General features: G+C 36.9%; 1 protein-coding gene across 1 annotated transcript in view; it reads left to right on the forward strand.

The window, feature by feature from the left end:
- Positions 1–18,811, forward strand: part of SOX5 (SRY-box transcription factor 5) — an 837,625-nt gene that overhangs the window by 732,756 nt on the left and 86,058 nt on the right. Inside the window, exon 11 of the mRNA XM_068970546.1 lies at positions 16,563–16,709. Within this exon, the coding sequence (XP_068826647.1) occupies positions 16,563–16,709 (147 nt within the window). The remainder of the gene's footprint in view (positions 1–16,562; positions 16,710–18,811) is intronic.

The following is an 18,811-nucleotide window of genomic DNA, read 5'->3' on the forward strand; positions in this document are numbered from 1 at the left end:
TGCAATGGGCTTCCCTCGTGGCTCAGAGGTTAAAGCGTCTGCCTATGATGCGGGAGACCTCGGTTCGATCCCTGGGTCGGGAAGATCCCCTGGAGAAGGAAATGGCAACCCACTCCAGTACTCTTGCCTGGAGAATCTCATGGACAGAGGAGCCTGCTGGACTACAGTCCACGGGGTCGCAGAGAGTCAGACACGACTGAGCGACTTCACTTCTTCAGTAACATTAAATTCCTTCCCAATCTGTGTAATCATGACCATTATTTCTTTCCAAAAATTTTTAAGTATCCCAAATGGAAACTATAACTCCTGATTTCTCGTTTCCCTCCACCCATCTGCCCCTGGTAACTTCTTTTCCACCTTCTGTCTCTATGTATTTGCCTACTCTATGTACCTCATATAACTGAATCTTACAATTTGGATCTTTTAATGTCTGATTGTTTTCACTTAGCACACTGTTTTCAAGATTCATCAATGTTGTAACTTCTATCTGTTAAATTATTACTTTCAAGAATGACTTCATTTCTTTCAAAAACAGTATTTTTCAATATTAGAAATCAGGAATATATAAATTATCCATTGTAATAATCATAAGTAATATATAGTGTAATATGGAGAAATAATAGAAAACTTCTGGACAGATATAACAGAAGATTGAAGTCTTATACTTCTTCTTAGGGAAAAACATTATTTTTTTTTTCATAAAGACTAGGATCTCTGTTTATTGATATGTTCTAAGGGTCTGAAATAGTGTTTGGTGCATAATAGGTGCCCTATAAATAAATATTGAAAGAATCAATCAATGTAAGGCAGGAAAGTAGAAGTTATAATTGATTATTCCTCTGAACTACTTCAATGACATGTGAGAAACGTCCTGCACAATTGAAAAGGAGGCCACTTGTGATCAGAGAAGATAATGAAAGTCAAAACGCACTCTAAATGCAAGGTTTATTTTTGTTATTTTAATTGATTTAAGAGTAATATGTGTTTTGGGTACTGTAAATATTAATAGTTAATTTTAAATATATAGTTTTTATATTTTTAAATGGTCTAGGAAAATCAAGGTTAGTGACTAAGAATCAAAGCAAAATACAAAGCTTTAAAAATAAGATTAAATTTTTAGTATAAATTCTACAGGATTTCCCTGGTGGCTCAGTGGTAAAGAACCCACCTGTCAATTCAAGAGACATGGGTTTGATCCCAGGTTGAGAAGATCCCCTGGAGAAGGAAATGGCAACCCACTAGAGTATTCTTGCCTGGGAAATCCCATGGCCAGAGGAGCCTGGCAGACTATAGTTCTTGGGGTCCTAAGAGTTGGACATTACTTAGTGATTAAGCAACAATAACAACATAAATTATACAGGAAAGAGCAAGTATTTAAATAAGGATGAGACTCAGAATGTTGAAATTTTTATATCCAAATTTATTCTATAATTTATTTTGAATCAATTTTAAATCATGTAAAAAAGTAATTAGGTAAATGTCATTTTAGTTAAAAGTGGGGTATGGGTGAATCAAAACCTTCCAGTCAATTCTTCATATTGTACACAGACTAACCTCCTGGAAATGCAAATCTAATTACGTCATTCCTCTTCCTAAACTGTTCCAGATTCCTACCTGCCTTTCCAGACACCTCTCCCCTGACACTGGAGTTCCTCTGACCTTCTGTGTACTTGTCTTTTTCTCTCCTACCACAAGGTTCTTCAGCCAGTACTTTTTTCTGCTCCATGTATTTAGTCACACCATAGCACCCTTCTGATCTCCAAGGAATCATATGTAGAGGGAAGACTTTCTTGGTCTGTCTGATCATATTGTAGCTGTTTCTTAAATGTTCTCCTCTTTCCCTGTCTCTTAAATTCATTCTCCCCTATGAACTGAGTAGAAAACCAACTGAAGCAGTGTTAAGATTCACCGGCCAAGTGGAAGGAAGAGGATGAAAATGCTAGGGAAAATGTTCCCTGGGACTTCTCACTCCCTTCCCACCCTACCTCTGTACCAATGTAGTTACCAGCAGAAGAGCCCGGTCTCTGTCAGAAGTACTATTAGAGTTTCCCTCCCTGGGCTTGTTCATCAATTTACTCCAAAGCCTCAGAGCCAACTACTGTGTTTAAATGACCAGAAAAGAGCTTCATAAGGCACAGAGGTTAAGCATTATAGGCGCTAATAAAAAATTTGGATTTTAACCTCAGCTTACCTATGTGACTTTGGACAAATGACTTTTACTTTCTGTGTACTTTAGTGTCCTCCTCTACAAAACAGTAATGTATTTCCTAAGGCTGTTGAGAAAGTTCAGAGAGACATGGCCTGGGGCTGGCACACTGTAAATTTCCTATAAACTCGAGCTAGTATGATTATTTTTGCTGCTGCTATTATCATTCTGTATGTAGATTTCTTTTGAAATTTAAGCTAATTCATCTTAATGTAGGTACTCAACCAACACTAATAACAATATGCAATATTTTCTTAATATTAAAGGTTTATAATGAAGTATGAGGGAAAATATAAGGGGAAATCTATAGGAAGAGCCTTTTAAAATTTAACCCATGATATGTGTTGTCTGTTAGTACTAGCAGTGATTTACACATATACATGCACTCCAGTAAGACGTGGTGAGCTTCCCAGGCAGCATTAGTGGTAAAGAATCTGCCTGCGACATAAAAAGAAATGGATTTGATCCCTGCATCAGCAGGATCCCCTCAAGGAGGGCATGGCAACCCAGGCCAGTGTTCTTATCTGGAGAATCCCTTGGACAGAAGAGCCTGGTCGGCTACAGTCCATGGGATTGCAAAGTCAGACCACAACTAAAGTGACTTTGCATGCACAGACACGGAGGACAAAAAAAATCTTTAGTGGTTGTGTGCTTTCTTCAGGGATAGTAGAGTTCTATCACTAGAGACTAAAGAAGTTTCTTACTCTTGAAGACTTTAACTCCTGGTCTTGAAAACTGTCTTTGACTCAGAGCTTAGGAAAAATCCTTGTTACCTGTGGCTAACAGGGAGGGATATAAGTTTATCACATGAAGTTTCACATAGTAACATTGCTACACATATGGTAAGTTTATATGATACACAGTAGAAGAGAGAATTTTAAGGAATACTGACATCATTACTTATTTAACTTGGACAATTGAGGAGCTTTCATTTCCCTGTTGAACATACAGAATTGTTATGGTGATCTCTGAAATAGCATGAAGACTTCTAGCAGAGTGCATGTTACATCATAGTCGCTGAGAAAATCATAGATCTTGCACTTCCTCTCCCAAACGTGCAAACTATTTTCAAGCATCCAGCAAGTATACATTCTGGAAGTGAGTCTGTTTAATATAAAAGATTTTATATATATATATACATATATATGTGTGTATATATATATAGTCTAATTTGATATGAACTAGCACTCATTTTCTTTTTGTATTGAGTCAAAATACTCTTTTTAATGTTTTCATTGCTATTATACACCCCCTTCAATCTATGGGGATAACAACAAACAGTAATTTCACAGTGATGAGCTTAGTCAAAGATAAGTGTCTGCTTTAAAAAAATCTTTCTGATAATACTCAGCTTTTCTGTATTTAATGGTGAATTCTTGGAAACAAAAGATTTTTTTCCCCTGAGAAACATTTTTTATTGTTACTTTGAAAGGAATTTAAACAGTGTTTTATTCCCATAAAGTAAACTAATTAAGCATATGAGTATAGTCACTGATATAGAAAAGATTTGAAGAGCTATCCAGCCAGTGTCATCCTTACCTTGCCAAATGGAGATGTATTTACTGGTTGGTGACCTCAGGAATAGATGCAGAGTGTTCATCTTCCCACAGTAATGAATGGCAAGTTTGGAGCAGCATAAAAAGGGTCAAGCGAATAGGTTATACATCATATGGGGAGGCAGATGTTGGAACATATTGTAATGGATTACTGTGCAGTACATGAAGATGGCTTGTGGAGTAGGAAAAAAAACAAGAAAGGAGTGAGAGAGAAAGAGATAAACTATCAGTTGGTATTTTCTTTCCTGACTCTTGCATATATATTTGGTTCTTTAAGGAACTTCTTCAGTTATAAAAGTCAAAATGTTTTTCAAGCTATTCAAGACTTATTGGTGTGTAATAAAAGGAAGAAAGCCTTTTAAAATCTGTTTCATTTGAAGTATTTCTTATTTATATGCTTCAGTATCTGCAGTGAAACAGCATGAGAGCATCCTACCTGTGAAAAAGGTCTTAAGATTTAAGGAAGTTCAAATGTGTTCTTTAATTTTTAGCAGGATGCCATCCTCACACCTTCTCAATGCTATATCCCTCTTTGATAGCTCCATATGATTTCCAGGTATCACACTGAGTGAAAACAAATCTGGGATAAAATAAGAAAGCTCATCTATGTATTATTAATATTTGGTGATAACAGCATTACATAGATAATATTGCTTTTGTACATGTATTCACTATAGTTTTTTTAATAGAAAAATCACACTACAGCCAGACATAATATTTTACTTTTATATTCTAATTTTTCAAAGACATATCACCCAGGAGTAGTATATTTCAGGAGATGTGGGTCATGATAGCAGTAGTTTCTGTCTTGGAGCCCTTGCCAGCCAGCCCCATATTTCCTCAGGCATGTTTTCCTAGTGGCTCACCTGTTTTCTATGAAGGCAAAACATTCCTTCCCTGAGGTGGATAACAATTATTTTCCCCTGGTGGCTTGTCTTCTTCCTGTAATCCTGAACTCACCTTTGCATGTCACCTGACCACCCAGCCTTTTGAAGACTATATCCACTCAAGTTATTTCCTTGCTTAACATGCTAATGAAACTCTGATATTTCAGCAGCTTCAAATCGTTTATTTTTTTTTAATTATGAATCATTGATATGCTATTAGTTGAGGATGAGTTGGTTGGATGGCATCACCGACTCAATGGACATGAGTTTGAGTAAGCTTTGGGAGTTGGTGATGAACAAGGAAGCCTGGCATGCTGCAGTCCATGGAGTCACAAAGAGTCAGACATGACTGAGTGACGGAACTGAACTGAACTGGTCCTTCATTTCTACAAATCTGTACTAAGTCTGAATTTACTTTTTATTTCAGTTTGATACATTTCTTTTTTTTCTTCTAGTTTTGTCAGGAACTGTGTCCAAATCCTGGATCTTCCATATTGTGTAAACTTATTTAAACTTGCTTCTAGAAGTGACTGTGATGGACACAGACCATCACTCCCATTGCCCCCTTGAGAATAACTCCTGAACTGGAACACTAGTCTGGAGGTGAAGTGAAAATTCCCCCCAAATCCCTCCAGGTGCCTTCCTTTCAGTCCCTTTCTCCCAGGGCCTGTGGTGGATCTGGTGAAGTGGCAGGAGTAATGCCTCACTTCCCAGCCCCCACCGCACTTACATGGGTTAACCGCCAAGAAAGTTGTTAGTAGGCAACTCTAAACATCTCCTCACTACCCCAAGCCTTTCACCCTCACACAGACTTGACAGAGAGTCTCAGTCTTTAGAACTGGCTGTCAACCCTAATTATATAGTCATCATTTTCTCCCAGCAGTCACCTTGTCCATGCCAAGTCACTTCAGTTGAGTCTGACTCTTTGCAACCCCATGGGCTGAAGCTGGCCAGGCTCCTCTGTTCATGGGATTCTCCAGGCAAGAATACCAGAGTAGGTTGCCAGGAAGATCTCCAGGGGATCTTCCAGACCCAGGGATTGAACCCAAGTCTCTTGCATTGCAGGCAGTTTCTTTACCACTACCACCACCTGAGAAGTCTTCAGTTTAGTTCAGTTCAGTTCAGTTCAGTTACTCAGTCATGTCTGACTCTTTGCGACCCCATGAATCGCAGCATGCCAGGCCTCTCTGTCCATCACCAACTCCCGAGTTCACTCAGATTCACGTCCATCGAGTCAGTGATGCCATCCAGCCATCTCATCCTCTGTCGTCCCCTTCTCCTCCTGCCCGCAATCCCTCCCAGCATCAGAGTCTTTTCCAGTGAGTCAACTCTTCGCATGAGGTGACCAAAGTACTGGAATTTCAGCTTTAGCATCATTCCTTCCAAAGAAATCCCAGGGCTGATCTCCTTCAGAATGGACTGGTTGGATCTCCTTGCAGTCCAAGGGACTCTCAAGAGTCTTCTCCAACACCACAGTTCAAAAGCATCAATTCTTTGGTGCTTAGCCTTCTTCACAGTCCAACTCTCACATCCATACATGACCACAGGAAAAACCATAGCCTTGACTAGACAGACCTTAGTTGGCAAAGTAATGTCTCTGCTTCTGAATATACTATCTAGGCTGGTCATAACTTTTCTTCCAAAGAGTAAGCGTCTTTTAATTTCATGACTGCAGTCACCATCTGCAGTGATTTTGGAGCCCCCCAAAATAAATTCTGACACTGTTTCCACTGTTTCCCCATCTATTTCTCATGAAGTGATGGGACCGGATACCATGATTTTCGTTTTCTGAGAAGTCTTAGTGGTTAATAAAAGTTATCAACTTTCAGAACTCACTTTGGCATGCTAGTATTGCTTGATGGATACAAAGAGTGCATGGTCTTTTAAAATCTTTATTGCACTTCTCTACTACAATTTTTGAAAATTTAAAAATTTAAAAATTATTATTGTGTAAGTATATAAATAGAAAAATCAGATGAAAGGAAAATATGTTTAATTGTATTAATTTTTGTTGTCATCATATTGTTTATCATTATGGACCTTTCAATAATAGCTATACACTGCTATTAAACTGGATATTCTCAGTCTGATAGGTTTTATTCTTTGAAGTTAAATTCAAATTTCAAGAACCCTTACAACTGAATGATTAAAAAAACCCAACTTTTTAAAAGAGCAAATGATCTGAATAAACATTTTACAAAGAAGCCATAGAAATGACTAATAATGGGCCTTCCTAGGTGGTCCAGCAGCTAAGATTCTGAGCTTCCAATGCAGGGGATTCCGGTTCAATCCATGGTAGGGAAACTAAGATCTCTCATGGCATGAGGAGCTGCCAAAAAAAAAAAAAAACTAAAAGTTAATTTTAAAGAAAGAAGATTTTTAAAAAATTGCTAATAAGTACATGAAAAAGATGTTCAATATCATCAGTCACTAGGGAAATGCAAATTAAAACCACAATAAGGTACCACTTCACTTCTACTAGAGTACTTGTGATCAAAAAAGATAGATAGTACCAAAAAATTGATGATAACACAGTGCTGCTTAGAACACAGAGAGGATCAGCCACTTTAGAAAGTTTGGCAGTTTCTTGTCAAAGTAAACATTAACTTACCATCTCTATATCCTTGTGCTCAGTTGTGTCCGATGCTTTGCAACACAACACCATGGACCATAGCCTGCCAGGCTTCTCTGTCCATGGGCTTTCCCAAGTAAGAATACTGGAGTGGGTTGCCATTTGCTACTCCAGAGGATCTTCCCAACCCAGGAATTGAGCCCTCATCTCTTGCCTCTCCTGCAAAGATAGATTCTTTACCACTAGGGCTACCTGGGAAGCCCTTTAGATTCATAGAGGGACTATTCTTGATAACCTAAAATTGTAAACAAACAAAATGTCCATCAACTGGATAAGCAGATAAACAAATATGGTATGTCAATGCAAATGAGTGCCATTCAGCAGTACAATGGAGCAGAATACTTACACATGCTATAACACAAAGGAACCTCAAAAACATGCTAAGTGGAAGAAGACAGATCTTTTTTCTTCTGTCTCCTCCAGTTCTGCCCCACAACTCTACATGTTATGTTCACTTACCTGGACTATCTCTCCATTCTAACTTTCTGTTGCAACTCCCTTAAAAACTTCTATTCAGTAGGACCGTAGCTGGGTGCCACCTTATAGTGCTTTAAACAACAATCATAGCCAAGGAATCTGTCCCATCTAGAACAAAGCCATTTATCTTCTCTTGAATGGAGCTGGGAGCTAGAACAGTGGCAGTGCAAGCTGTGGGCTCAGTCTTGAAACAGCAAGGAGAGCAGGAATCTAAATTCACATCTGCCCTCCAGATCATACTAGTTCATGGAGGTGAAAATATGCATAACATAGAATTTGCCATCTTAGCCATTTTTAAATGTATGTTTCATTGACATGAATTACATTCACATTGTTGTGCAGCCAAACTGACCGTCCATCTCCAGAATTTTCTCATCTTCCCAAATTGAAATTCTGTAGCTATTAAGCAGTTATATCCCTTCCCACTTCTCCAGTCCATCCTCGGCGTCTGGGAACCACCAGTCTTTATGTCTCTATGAAATCTACTACTCTAGGTACCTCATATAAGAGGAATCATACAATATTTGGCCTTTTATCATTGGCTTATTTCACTTTGCATAGTGTCTTCAAAGTTTGTTCATGTTATAGCATTTGTCAGAATTCCCATACTTTTGAAGGCTGAATGACATTCCATTCTATGCACATTACACACTTTGCTTATCCAATCCTCCCTTGATGGGCACTTGGATCTCTTCCACCTGTTGGCTAATTGTGACCAATGCTGCTGTGAGCATGGGTATAAAAATGTCTGTTTCAGGCCCCACTTTCAGTTGAAATATATATCTAGAAGAGACTTGTTTTTGGATCATATGGTAATTGTTTCGTTCTGAAGAATTACCATAGTGTTTTCCAAAAGCAGCTACACCATTTCACATTCCCAACATAAAGGCTCAAGGATTCCAATTCCTCCACGTCCTCACCAGTACTTGTTATTTCTTTTTTTTTTTTTTTAATGATGACTGCCCTAATGGGTTGTGAAGCGGTATCTCATTCTGGTATTCATTTGTACCCAGCTATTTTGAAGGTATGTTTGTCCAGATGAGAGAATGAACCATATTTTATTAAATACTTCATTAGCTTGATTTGTAAATTGTCAATTTTTATATACGTGGCATGGATTTTCTATTTGCACTTTTGCCCTGGAATCTAGGTCTATCATGGTTTTCATGCAGTGTGCTTGAAAAACATAAAAAAAAAAAGAGCCTATGGTATTAAAGCAAGAAGTCCATGTTTAAACTCAAGTTGCTTTCATAATTTTCTGTGAAGAAACATTATGAAAAATAATGTACAAAGCAAATTTATTCACATTGAAACATGCTGATATGTTTTGAAAGATTTTCTTCAGTACATTAGTTTCTCTTTAAACTCCACATTTAAGTTACATTAAGAAGCTGAAATTAAGCCATAAAGATAACACTTATGGAGGCTTGAAATTGCTTTCTGAATATTTTCCTCACAAATGTTAACTCTATGTCCCTTCCCTTAAAAAAACAAACATGATTGTCAGACATATCATATCTAAACGTGAATCTCTCAGGTTAGATTTAAGCTTTAGGAATATCAATTTTTAAAATCATAATAAACCACAATACACACATTTTAAAATTTCTAATCAAAATAGTTAACACATTATAGACATATTAACTTTTATTGCCAGATTTAAGTCACTGCACTTAAAAAAATAATTGTGCCATTTCTCTACATGTTTGAGCTTCAAAATTCTCTTAATAAGGCAGTTTTTAGCTCTGTGATGTTCTTTTTGAAGATTTAGGACTGTATGTGTTTGTTTATGTGCAAGTTTAGAAGTTACTACTTCTAATTTCTGAGTGAGAGCTTTCTCAGTCACCAAGTATGATAAACAACTTCAACTTTCAGCCTTGTTCCTGTTTAAATTCTTGTGATAGATTAAAACAACCTCATTGGTCTCATTTAATTAAATATTGAAAATAAATAAAAATCATTTATAGATATAGTATGCCACTTTTATGTATCATTGATATGAAATTTCAGTTGGAGAAAAAGATTCTACTTCTAAAATAATATTAAACAATTAATTTAGCAAAAACAATACTAAGTGGTTGTGCAGTGTATTAACACTCTTCACTCAAATCATGGAATCAGTTTTTTTTTTCCCTTTTCATTTTCACAGCTGTTACTTAAACTGTCATTCAGATTACCACTACTAAATTTTGATAACCTCTGTAACTCTTGTCTTTTCTTTATTCTATTTTAAACCATCAAACTGATTGCTCACAAGCTTTCAGTGGCTTTCTCTTGCCTACATATTAAGTTTAAACTATTTTGCTTATATTTCAGGATTTTCTGTAAGTTGAATTTAGCCTAAACCCAGAACTGTTTTATTCTTCCCAAGGTTTGAACTCAATTAGGTCATTGTCCTGTCTACCACCCCTGTGCTCCCATTTGCCATCCACATCATGCTGTCTATTCCCATTGTGACAGTCTGCTCATTCCTGCTTCTGGACCTGGCTTTAAGTGGTACACAGTCCCACCTCTCTTTTTATGCTCAGCTTAGCTACACCTCTATAATGAAAACATATCAGAATGCCCTGAGTCATTTCCTTTTTTTTGGCATGCCTTTTAACAGTGGCACACAGTTGCCATATGCTTATAGTCCCAATATTTTATGTTTACCAGTGTTGACCTAGGGAAGAAACTATGTTTATACATTTTCTGTATCCTCCACTGTACCTAACACAGTCCAGAGTATGTAGTAGGAGGTTAGCATGTAAATGTTGCCTAGTTTCTTACTTGGTATAATTGCGTGCATGCTTAGTCGCTCAGTTGTGTCCAATTCTTTGCAACCCCAGGAAATGCAGCCCGCCAGACTCCTCTGTCCGTGGAATTTTCCAGGCAAGAATACTGGAGCAGAGCTGCCATTTCCTTGTCCAGGGGATCTTACTGACCCAGAGATCAAACCTGCATCTCCTGCATTGGCAGGTGGATTCCATACCACTGAGCCACTGGGAAGCCCATTTGGTATAATTAATCCATGAATAATTATGACTTGTTACTTATTGATCAAGCATTTTTTACCATGTGTTTTTCTGAGTGTTCTGTACACATTTTGTGATGTATTTCTCACAGTAACCATGTCAGGTTAGTTTTATTTATCCCTGAATTTGCAGATTAAGAAATTGTTGTTCAGAGTGATCACTCAAGATCACTAGTTTAGAGTTGGGATTAGAATTGTGGTTTGCCGTGGTGGCTCAGACGCTAAAGAATCTGCCTGCAATGCAGGAGACCTGGATTCCATCCTTGAATCTGGAAGATCCCTTGGAGAAGGAAATGGCAACCCACTCCAGTATTCTTGACTGGAGAGTCCCATGGACAGAGGAGCCTGGCAGGCTGCAGTCTATGAGGTTGCAGAGTCAGACACAACTAAGCGACTAACACTTGCCTTCCTTTTAACTCTCCCTCCAAAAGTAAATGGCCCTTGAAGCGGCTTAAAATGCTCAAGATACAAAGATGTAATTTTAAGGAACAATTTGAGGCAAAAGTGAGAGTTCCTTTTATGTATTGGTAGATATAGATAAACATACTTATGAGCACATGAACACCAAGACCCTAAGTAACCAGTGAATAGATTCCAACCTAATTGTACATCATTGTCTCCATTAAAAAAGAAAATCGTTGTCTGAAGTAGGTGTAGGGATAGGGGAAGGGAAAGGGAATAAGAATGCAAAATTTTAAGTCATATAAAAAATAGAATGCTCTGTGGGATCAGGGAGTTTTAGAGATCAAACCAAATCCTTAACATATTTGTTTCCAGATAAGGGTCAAGTTATTCTTCAAGGTAAAAAAGTGTTTTTCTGTCACTCTGGTTAACCTCATGACCTGAGTGTTCTCTTTAAGCTTCAGCTTTTTATGCTTAGAACCTCTCAACTTCCTTCTGATGTTAAGAACAACTTAACTGTTTTTCATAAAAGTACACTTATTATAATAATCCTTATATTTAACTCCAGGTTTTGTCTGCTATCCTTTAAAGAGAAACATGAGCCAGTTTTGTTTTTAAACATTTTTATTTATATATAATTATGTGCATGTGTGCTCAGTCGCTTCAGTCTTGTCCAATTCTTCAGCGACTCCATGGACTGTAGCCTGCCAGGCTCCTCTGTTCATGGAATTCTCCAGGCAAGAATACTGGAGTGAGTTGCCATTTCCTTCTCCAGGGGATATTCCCCACCCAGGGATTGAACCCTCGTCTCTTGCGGCTCCTTCACTGACCACTGAACCACCGGGGAAGCCCATATATATAATCTTAAATCTATATAAAATTACTATTTTATATATTACTACTAAAATTACTGTTTTATCTATTACATATATTAATAGTATGTAAATAAGATCTGTGGTTAAGGGGATGCTTGCTACTTCAAGTGGCTTTCAAGTCCCTGTAGATTCCATGCACCTCCCCTCTCAACAAGGTCAGCCAGTGATTCTGAGATTATGTACCTCCTTCACCTCAGGTGGTGCTAGTGGCAAAGAATCTGCCTGCCAGTTTAGAGACATGAGTTCAGTCCCTAGGTTGGGACAATCCCCTAGAGTAGGAAATAACAACCCACTACAGTATTTTTCCTGGAACATCCCATGGACACAGAAGCCAGGCAGTCCATGGGGACATAGTCCATGCGGTCACAAAGAGTCAGACACAACTGAGCACAGACACACACCACAATGGTACAGATACCTATCATTACGCTCTAGTCTGCTTGAATAAATGATATAAGATGCTAATCATCTCTTGACTTTCTTGTTTTATTATCGGTCAACACACCCATCTTAATGGATAAACAAATGGATGTAAGTTTTTGAAAAGCTGAATTAAAATTAGTCTCAGCAGCATTTATTTTTTAAGTTGCCTACCCTTGATATATAACCAGGTATGAAAACCACTGTCAGTCTCTTTAAATCTACTGAAAAGTTATTTTAACGTGTGAATGGTCAAATTAGGTCCCAGCAGTATTAAAACTTCTGGTTTATTTATTTGTGCAAGCCCAATGTATATCAGATCCTGTAAGAATGAAGCCTCTTTATGTTTCTATAATATATCATAAATTCAGGGAGCACATATATTTGACACAAATTAAAATATGTTGGAAATGAATATTTCCTATTTCCAAATCTTGTCAAACTAGGAAAATTAGATGTTTGTGGTGAAAAGTTAATCACAATTGAGTAAATGTGGTTCTGTATATCTGCCCCTTGCGTAGCGAAAACCAACTAGAAAGGAGAGAATTAAGCATTGCTCCTTAATGTTAACTATACTGAATGTTAACCTTGCTGAGGAGTAAGCATATGATTTTTTCATCATTAATTATTTTATCTCTATATTTTGTAAAATGGTGTGTTTCCAGTATACTATTCTGATAAAAATATGTGTTTAATTGGGCTTGTGTATTTTAAAAATTTATCTTCTTTTCTACTCAGGAATTTTAAAGACAGTTTAATTCAGATAAACCTTAATTAATAAGTAAAATGAAAATATTGCATTTATTTGAATGAAGGAAGAACATATAAGATTTTTTTTTAATTCCAAGCATATACCATCTCCAAACTCAATTCAATCAAGTGTTTAAGTCATACTTATACTTGTATTTTTAATAATAGTTCTAATACTTCCTGGAAGTTTTGAATCTTTCTGTAGTGATTGATGTTTAAACATTTAATCACCATTTATAAGTGATAATCATCTATTTAATTAAATAATACAAATAGTCATTATTCTTTAAATACTCTGCAATAATTTTATAATGATCAAATTTAAATTTTGAATAACTAATTTGTTCACAATTTTCTTCTTAGCTACAGAGGTTAAAATATCCCATGTCATTTTTGTAATTACTAAATAATCTTATATTTTTGTGTATACTAAACCAGTAATATGTTTTGTTAGCTTCTAGAAGTAATTGCCACTGTAATTTTAAAGATAAGGATACCATTTACAGTACAATGTGAAATTTGCAATATGTATTATGGTTAGCCAACCAGTATTTTAAAATACAGATATTTTAAATTTCAGTACACTGGGAAATTTTTAATTTGCAAAATGATATCCTGGGATATTCGTTATTTTCTTAATAGCTTCAAAACCAGTACAGGATGATGACAGAAGAAATTATTTTCTGAATTGCAGAACTTTATACATAGGTTTTTAACAGAAGTGTGGGAAATGAGTCATTTCTGATACTTTAAAAACGGTAAACTCCCAGTCATCATCAATTCAGGTCAGTCACTCAGTCGTGTCCAACTCTTTGCGACCCCATGGACTACAGCACACCAGGCCTCCCTGTCCATCACCAACTCCCAGAGTTTACTCAAACTCATGTTCATCAAATCGGTGATGCCATCCAGCCATCTCATCCTCTGTCATCCCCTTCTCCTCCTGCCCTCAATCTTTCCCAGCATCAGGGTCTTTTCAAATGAGTCAGTCATCATATTTGACATCATATCCTTTTACTTCTGAGGTAATATATTAAAAAGTGAAAGTTGCACAGTCATGTCTGACTCTGCTGCCCCATGGACTATATAGAGTCCATGGAATTCTCTAGGCCAGAATACTGGAGTGGGTAGCCTTTCCCTTTTCCAGGGGATCTTCCTAACCCAGGGATCGAACCCAGGTCTCCCACATTGCAGGCCGATTCTTTACCAACTGAGCCACAAGGGAAGCCCAAGAATATTGGAATGGGTAGCCTATCTCTCCTCCAGCGGATCTTCCTGACACAGGAATTGAAGCAGGGCCTCCTTCATTACAGACGGATTCTTTACCAACTGAGCTATCAGGGAAGTCCAATCTATTAAAGCCTTATAAATTAAATCTTATTCTTTTTTCTGATTGGGATAAGAAATAACATAATTCCAATTAATGCAAAATAATGTGGGGGAGGAACAGTCATTATTGATAAGTAAGTAAGTAAGTAAAGTCCCTCAGTCATGTCCAACTCTTTGTCACCCCGTGGACTGCAGCCCACCAGGCTCCTCAGTCCATGGGATTCTCCAAGCAAGAATACTGGAGTGGGTTGCCATTTCCTTCTCCAGGGGATCTTCCCAACCCAGGGATCAAACCCGGGTCTCCCGCATTGGAGGCAGACACTTTAACCTCTGAGCCACCAGGGAAGCCCTTCATTATTGATAGTATTAATATACTTCTCTGTAATTTCTTTTGTCAGGAATGTATTTTGCATTAGTTTGCATTAAAAATAAGTCATGATTTTTGCAATAATTTTAATGTCCTGTTTTTGTTTAGACCAAAGTTGCTGAAAACTGTGAAAAAAGTAAAAATATGTTTTCATGTAAATAAATGCTAGTTCTCAGTTTTCATTATTTCATTTATAGAGAGACCCCTCTTATCAGAGTCTCTGATTTATCCTGAACAGTTTCAGTCTTTCATATTTCTTTCAGAGAAAAACCAAGATAATCCAGAGAACTATTTGACAGTACTCTTCCTTGAGAGGTTTATCTTTAGCATCAATCTTTTTATTACAGAAGTTCGCTTGCATAGTAAAAGCTATCCAAGAACTCTTAAGACAAATAAGAAATGAGAAATTGTGTTGTATTTTATACATATATAGACATACATATGTGTAAGTGTGTGTATACTTATTTATTGGAAGCTTCCCTGTTGGCTCAGACAGTAAAGAATCTGCCTGCAGTGCAGGAGACAGGAGACCAGTGCAGGAGATCTGGGTCAAGAGGATCCACTGCAGGAAGAAATAGCAACCCACTGCAGTATTCTTGCCTGGAGAATTCTATGGACAGAGGAGCCTGCTGGGCTACAGTCCATGGGGTCACAAAGAGTCAGACATGACCGAGTGACTAGCACACATACTTATTTATTAACACTTATATGTGTATATATAGATAGTTGCTTCTTCAATCAGATTTTTTTAACTTTCACAAACTGCTACGTGGAGATGAAAGAGTGTTAATCTAAACATTTGATGTGACTCCTGAATCGAAAGCAACCTACTTGTTTTAAGATACTACATGATATGGCTATAGTTCTCAAGTAAAACTTTCCCTTATTATTAAATGGATTTGTCAAAGAATTTTTGCTGGTTATTTAATAAGAAATATTTAGTGATGGCTTGGTCAAAGAGTATGCATTTTAGATCATATTCCTTAAAACCTTAATCCTCAAGATTATCTCAAGTTTGTCTATGTTTATATATCAGGAAGTAAAGTGGCATTGTGGCAAGCATCCAGTTAATTTTAATCAGTGCAGGTAGACTGACCAAATAATGTTCTTCAAATAGTCTCCTTCCATTCCTTTCCAGTGGCTTTTTTGTATTTCTGCACAACTAATAATCAGAAAAAAGTTGTGACAGTTGTCCATTTCAGCAAGTCAAAGAGGGGAAACATACAGAGTTTGAACCAGTATGGATAGTAAAAACTTTACTTAGTATATGAACCTACATTCTTTTGTAACACACCACGTAAAATTTAAAAGAGAGGGGAGAAAGTTATTAACCAAATAACATGATATACAGTACCAACCCTGATGTTGGTAAAGAGTAAATATGGATAGCTGTTATTTGCTTTGAATCCCTGGTTATACTGAAACTAAAATTCCTTGTGTGTGGTGTATGTTGTTTCCCCCCTGAGAAGTAAGTCATGAAAGTTGAAGTGACAATGTCTATCTTTAAATATTCCAAGGCACTAAAGAAAAATACCCATAGGAAAAATACCACATCTTATTATCGGATTATAGGTCCTTTCTGAGAGGTGCATTTATTTCATTGCTGATAGTCCTTTTATTTTTTTTTTTTTCTCTCTCTCTCCTGTAGCAGTTATATGCTGCCCAGCTAGCTGCAATGCAGGTATCTCCAGGAGGAAAGCTCCCAGGCGTATCCCAAGGCAACCTTGGTGCTGCTGTATCTCCTACCAGCATTCACACAGACAAGAGCACAAACAGCCCACCACCCAAAAGCAAGGTACCCCTTTGAAGAAGCTACATGTTTTGGCATTTAGAGTTTGCTTTTTGTTTGGTGATATGTATTGAATACCTATTATGTACCAGTAACTGGCCTAAATGCTAGATCTTCAAGGAAATGATGGTTAGTAGAATCAGTAAGGATTGTGTCCCTATAAATTTACTCACGTAACATTTAGTCACTCATTTATTTAATGAACATGCATTATAGCTGTAGTAGAAAATGTGAGTGATACAAATATTTGAAAGGTAGTTGTGCTGTCGCCAAGAATGTTATAGTCTTATAAAATAGATACCCATGCTCTATTATATAAGGTCTTAGAAGGAGTTACAGGGAAAGAATGTTAAGTTATTAGGACAAATATATTATTAATACCTTCAATGAGGGACCTGCAAAAATTGTTCCAAAGGAGAACTGAAATAGACCTTAAATATGAGTATGACTGGAGCATAGAGAAAATGTTTTATTTAAATATCAGTAACTGGTTATGTGATATAGTATAGGTACAATTTCAGACGTATTATCCAGCCAATTAGAAAGATAATGCTAGTGTTAAAGTTAGAGTATTTCGAAATAGTTTTGTTTTTAGGGCAAAGAAAGCATTTCCCGAGAGAACCTCAAAAAGGATCAGGGGGGGTTCAAATAATTTGTTTCTTGGCTCAAAAGAAAGAAGCAGAAAAATTAATTTTAATTTCTTCATAATTTTTAAGCTCTTACCTAAATGATTGTATATGAATATATTAAACTTCCTATGTAAAAAAGTAAAAAGAGTATCCATGAAGTAATTTTCTCAGACATTGCTCAGGGAAATAATCACACATTAACAGTTAGAAAACCTTCAGTAGAAAACTTGACTCAGTGAATTTACCCACCAAATATTGCTGTTTGTCTTTTGCTGAATTACCTAGAAATATGCTTCTGCTCCATGTAAGAATTAAAGATTTTAAAATTTAAAAAAAAATTAAAAATTAAAATTAAAATTAAAAAAAACAAAAAAAGAATTCATCTTCAAACGTCTGAAGAGTCATAGGGTTAGAGTAGTCACAACAATAGAAAAAATACACAGAGAAAAAAATCTAGAAATTTTTGAAAGAGAGAAAGAATCCTAGAGTTTTTTAATCCTCCTCTAGTGCCCTGGCACATGCTTTTCATAGTCAGTGTATTAATCCAGAATAGAAATTGGGAAAGAGAACGGTTGGATTGGGAAAGTGTCCTCCAGCCTCCATCTTCCCAAACTCCCCAAGTCTGTTTTTTCATACTAATAGATAAATACATTTGGAATAATAACTCACCCTAGACATGGACCTTAGATATGATTCACTAGCAACATGTACAAAGATATAGAGGAAAATTATGTACTTGCTACTGTGATGTTAGGAAATATGATAAGCCACTTTTAAGAACCCTTTCAGCTGTGTAATGGACCTTCCATGTTCAGTGCTTGAGGTGTACTTGAGGCATGGTGCACTTTTTTATATAATCACAGCAGAACATGTTTTTAAAACTTGGTAAAAATGGTGACATTTATTAAATATAATTTAATTTTAAAGCAGTGATATTTTGGTGTCTCCATAGAACAGTAGTTTCAAAGTATTCCATGTACAGGCTCAATTCAGTTAGTAAATTCAGTCACTCAGTCGTGTCCAACTCTTTGCGACTCCACGGACTGTAACACGCCAGGTATCCTTGTCCATCACCAACTCCTGGAGCTTACTCAAACTCATGGCCATTGAGTCGGTGATGCTATCCAACCATCTCATCCTCTGTCTTCCCTTTCTCCTCCTGCATTCAATCTTTCCCAGCCATGGGGCTTTTCAAATGAGTTGATACTTTGCATCATGTGGCCAAAGTATTGGAGTTTCAGCTTCAACATCAGTCCTTCCGGTGAACACCCAGGGCTGATCTTTAGGATGGACTGGTTGGATCTCCTTGCAGTCCAAGGGAATCTCAAGAGTCTTCTCCAACACCACAGTTCAAATACATCAATTCTTGAGCACTCGGCTTTCTTTATAGTCCAACTCTGACAGCCATACATGACTACTGGAAAAACCATAGTTTGACTAGATAGAACTTTGTTGACAAAGTAATGTCTCTGCTGTTTA

The sequence above is a fragment of the Capricornis sumatraensis genome, chromosome 4, assembly GCF_032405125.1.
Source record: "Capricornis sumatraensis isolate serow.1 chromosome 4, serow.2, whole genome shotgun sequence".
Taxonomy (NCBI): domain Eukaryota; kingdom Metazoa; phylum Chordata; class Mammalia; order Artiodactyla; family Bovidae; genus Capricornis; species Capricornis sumatraensis.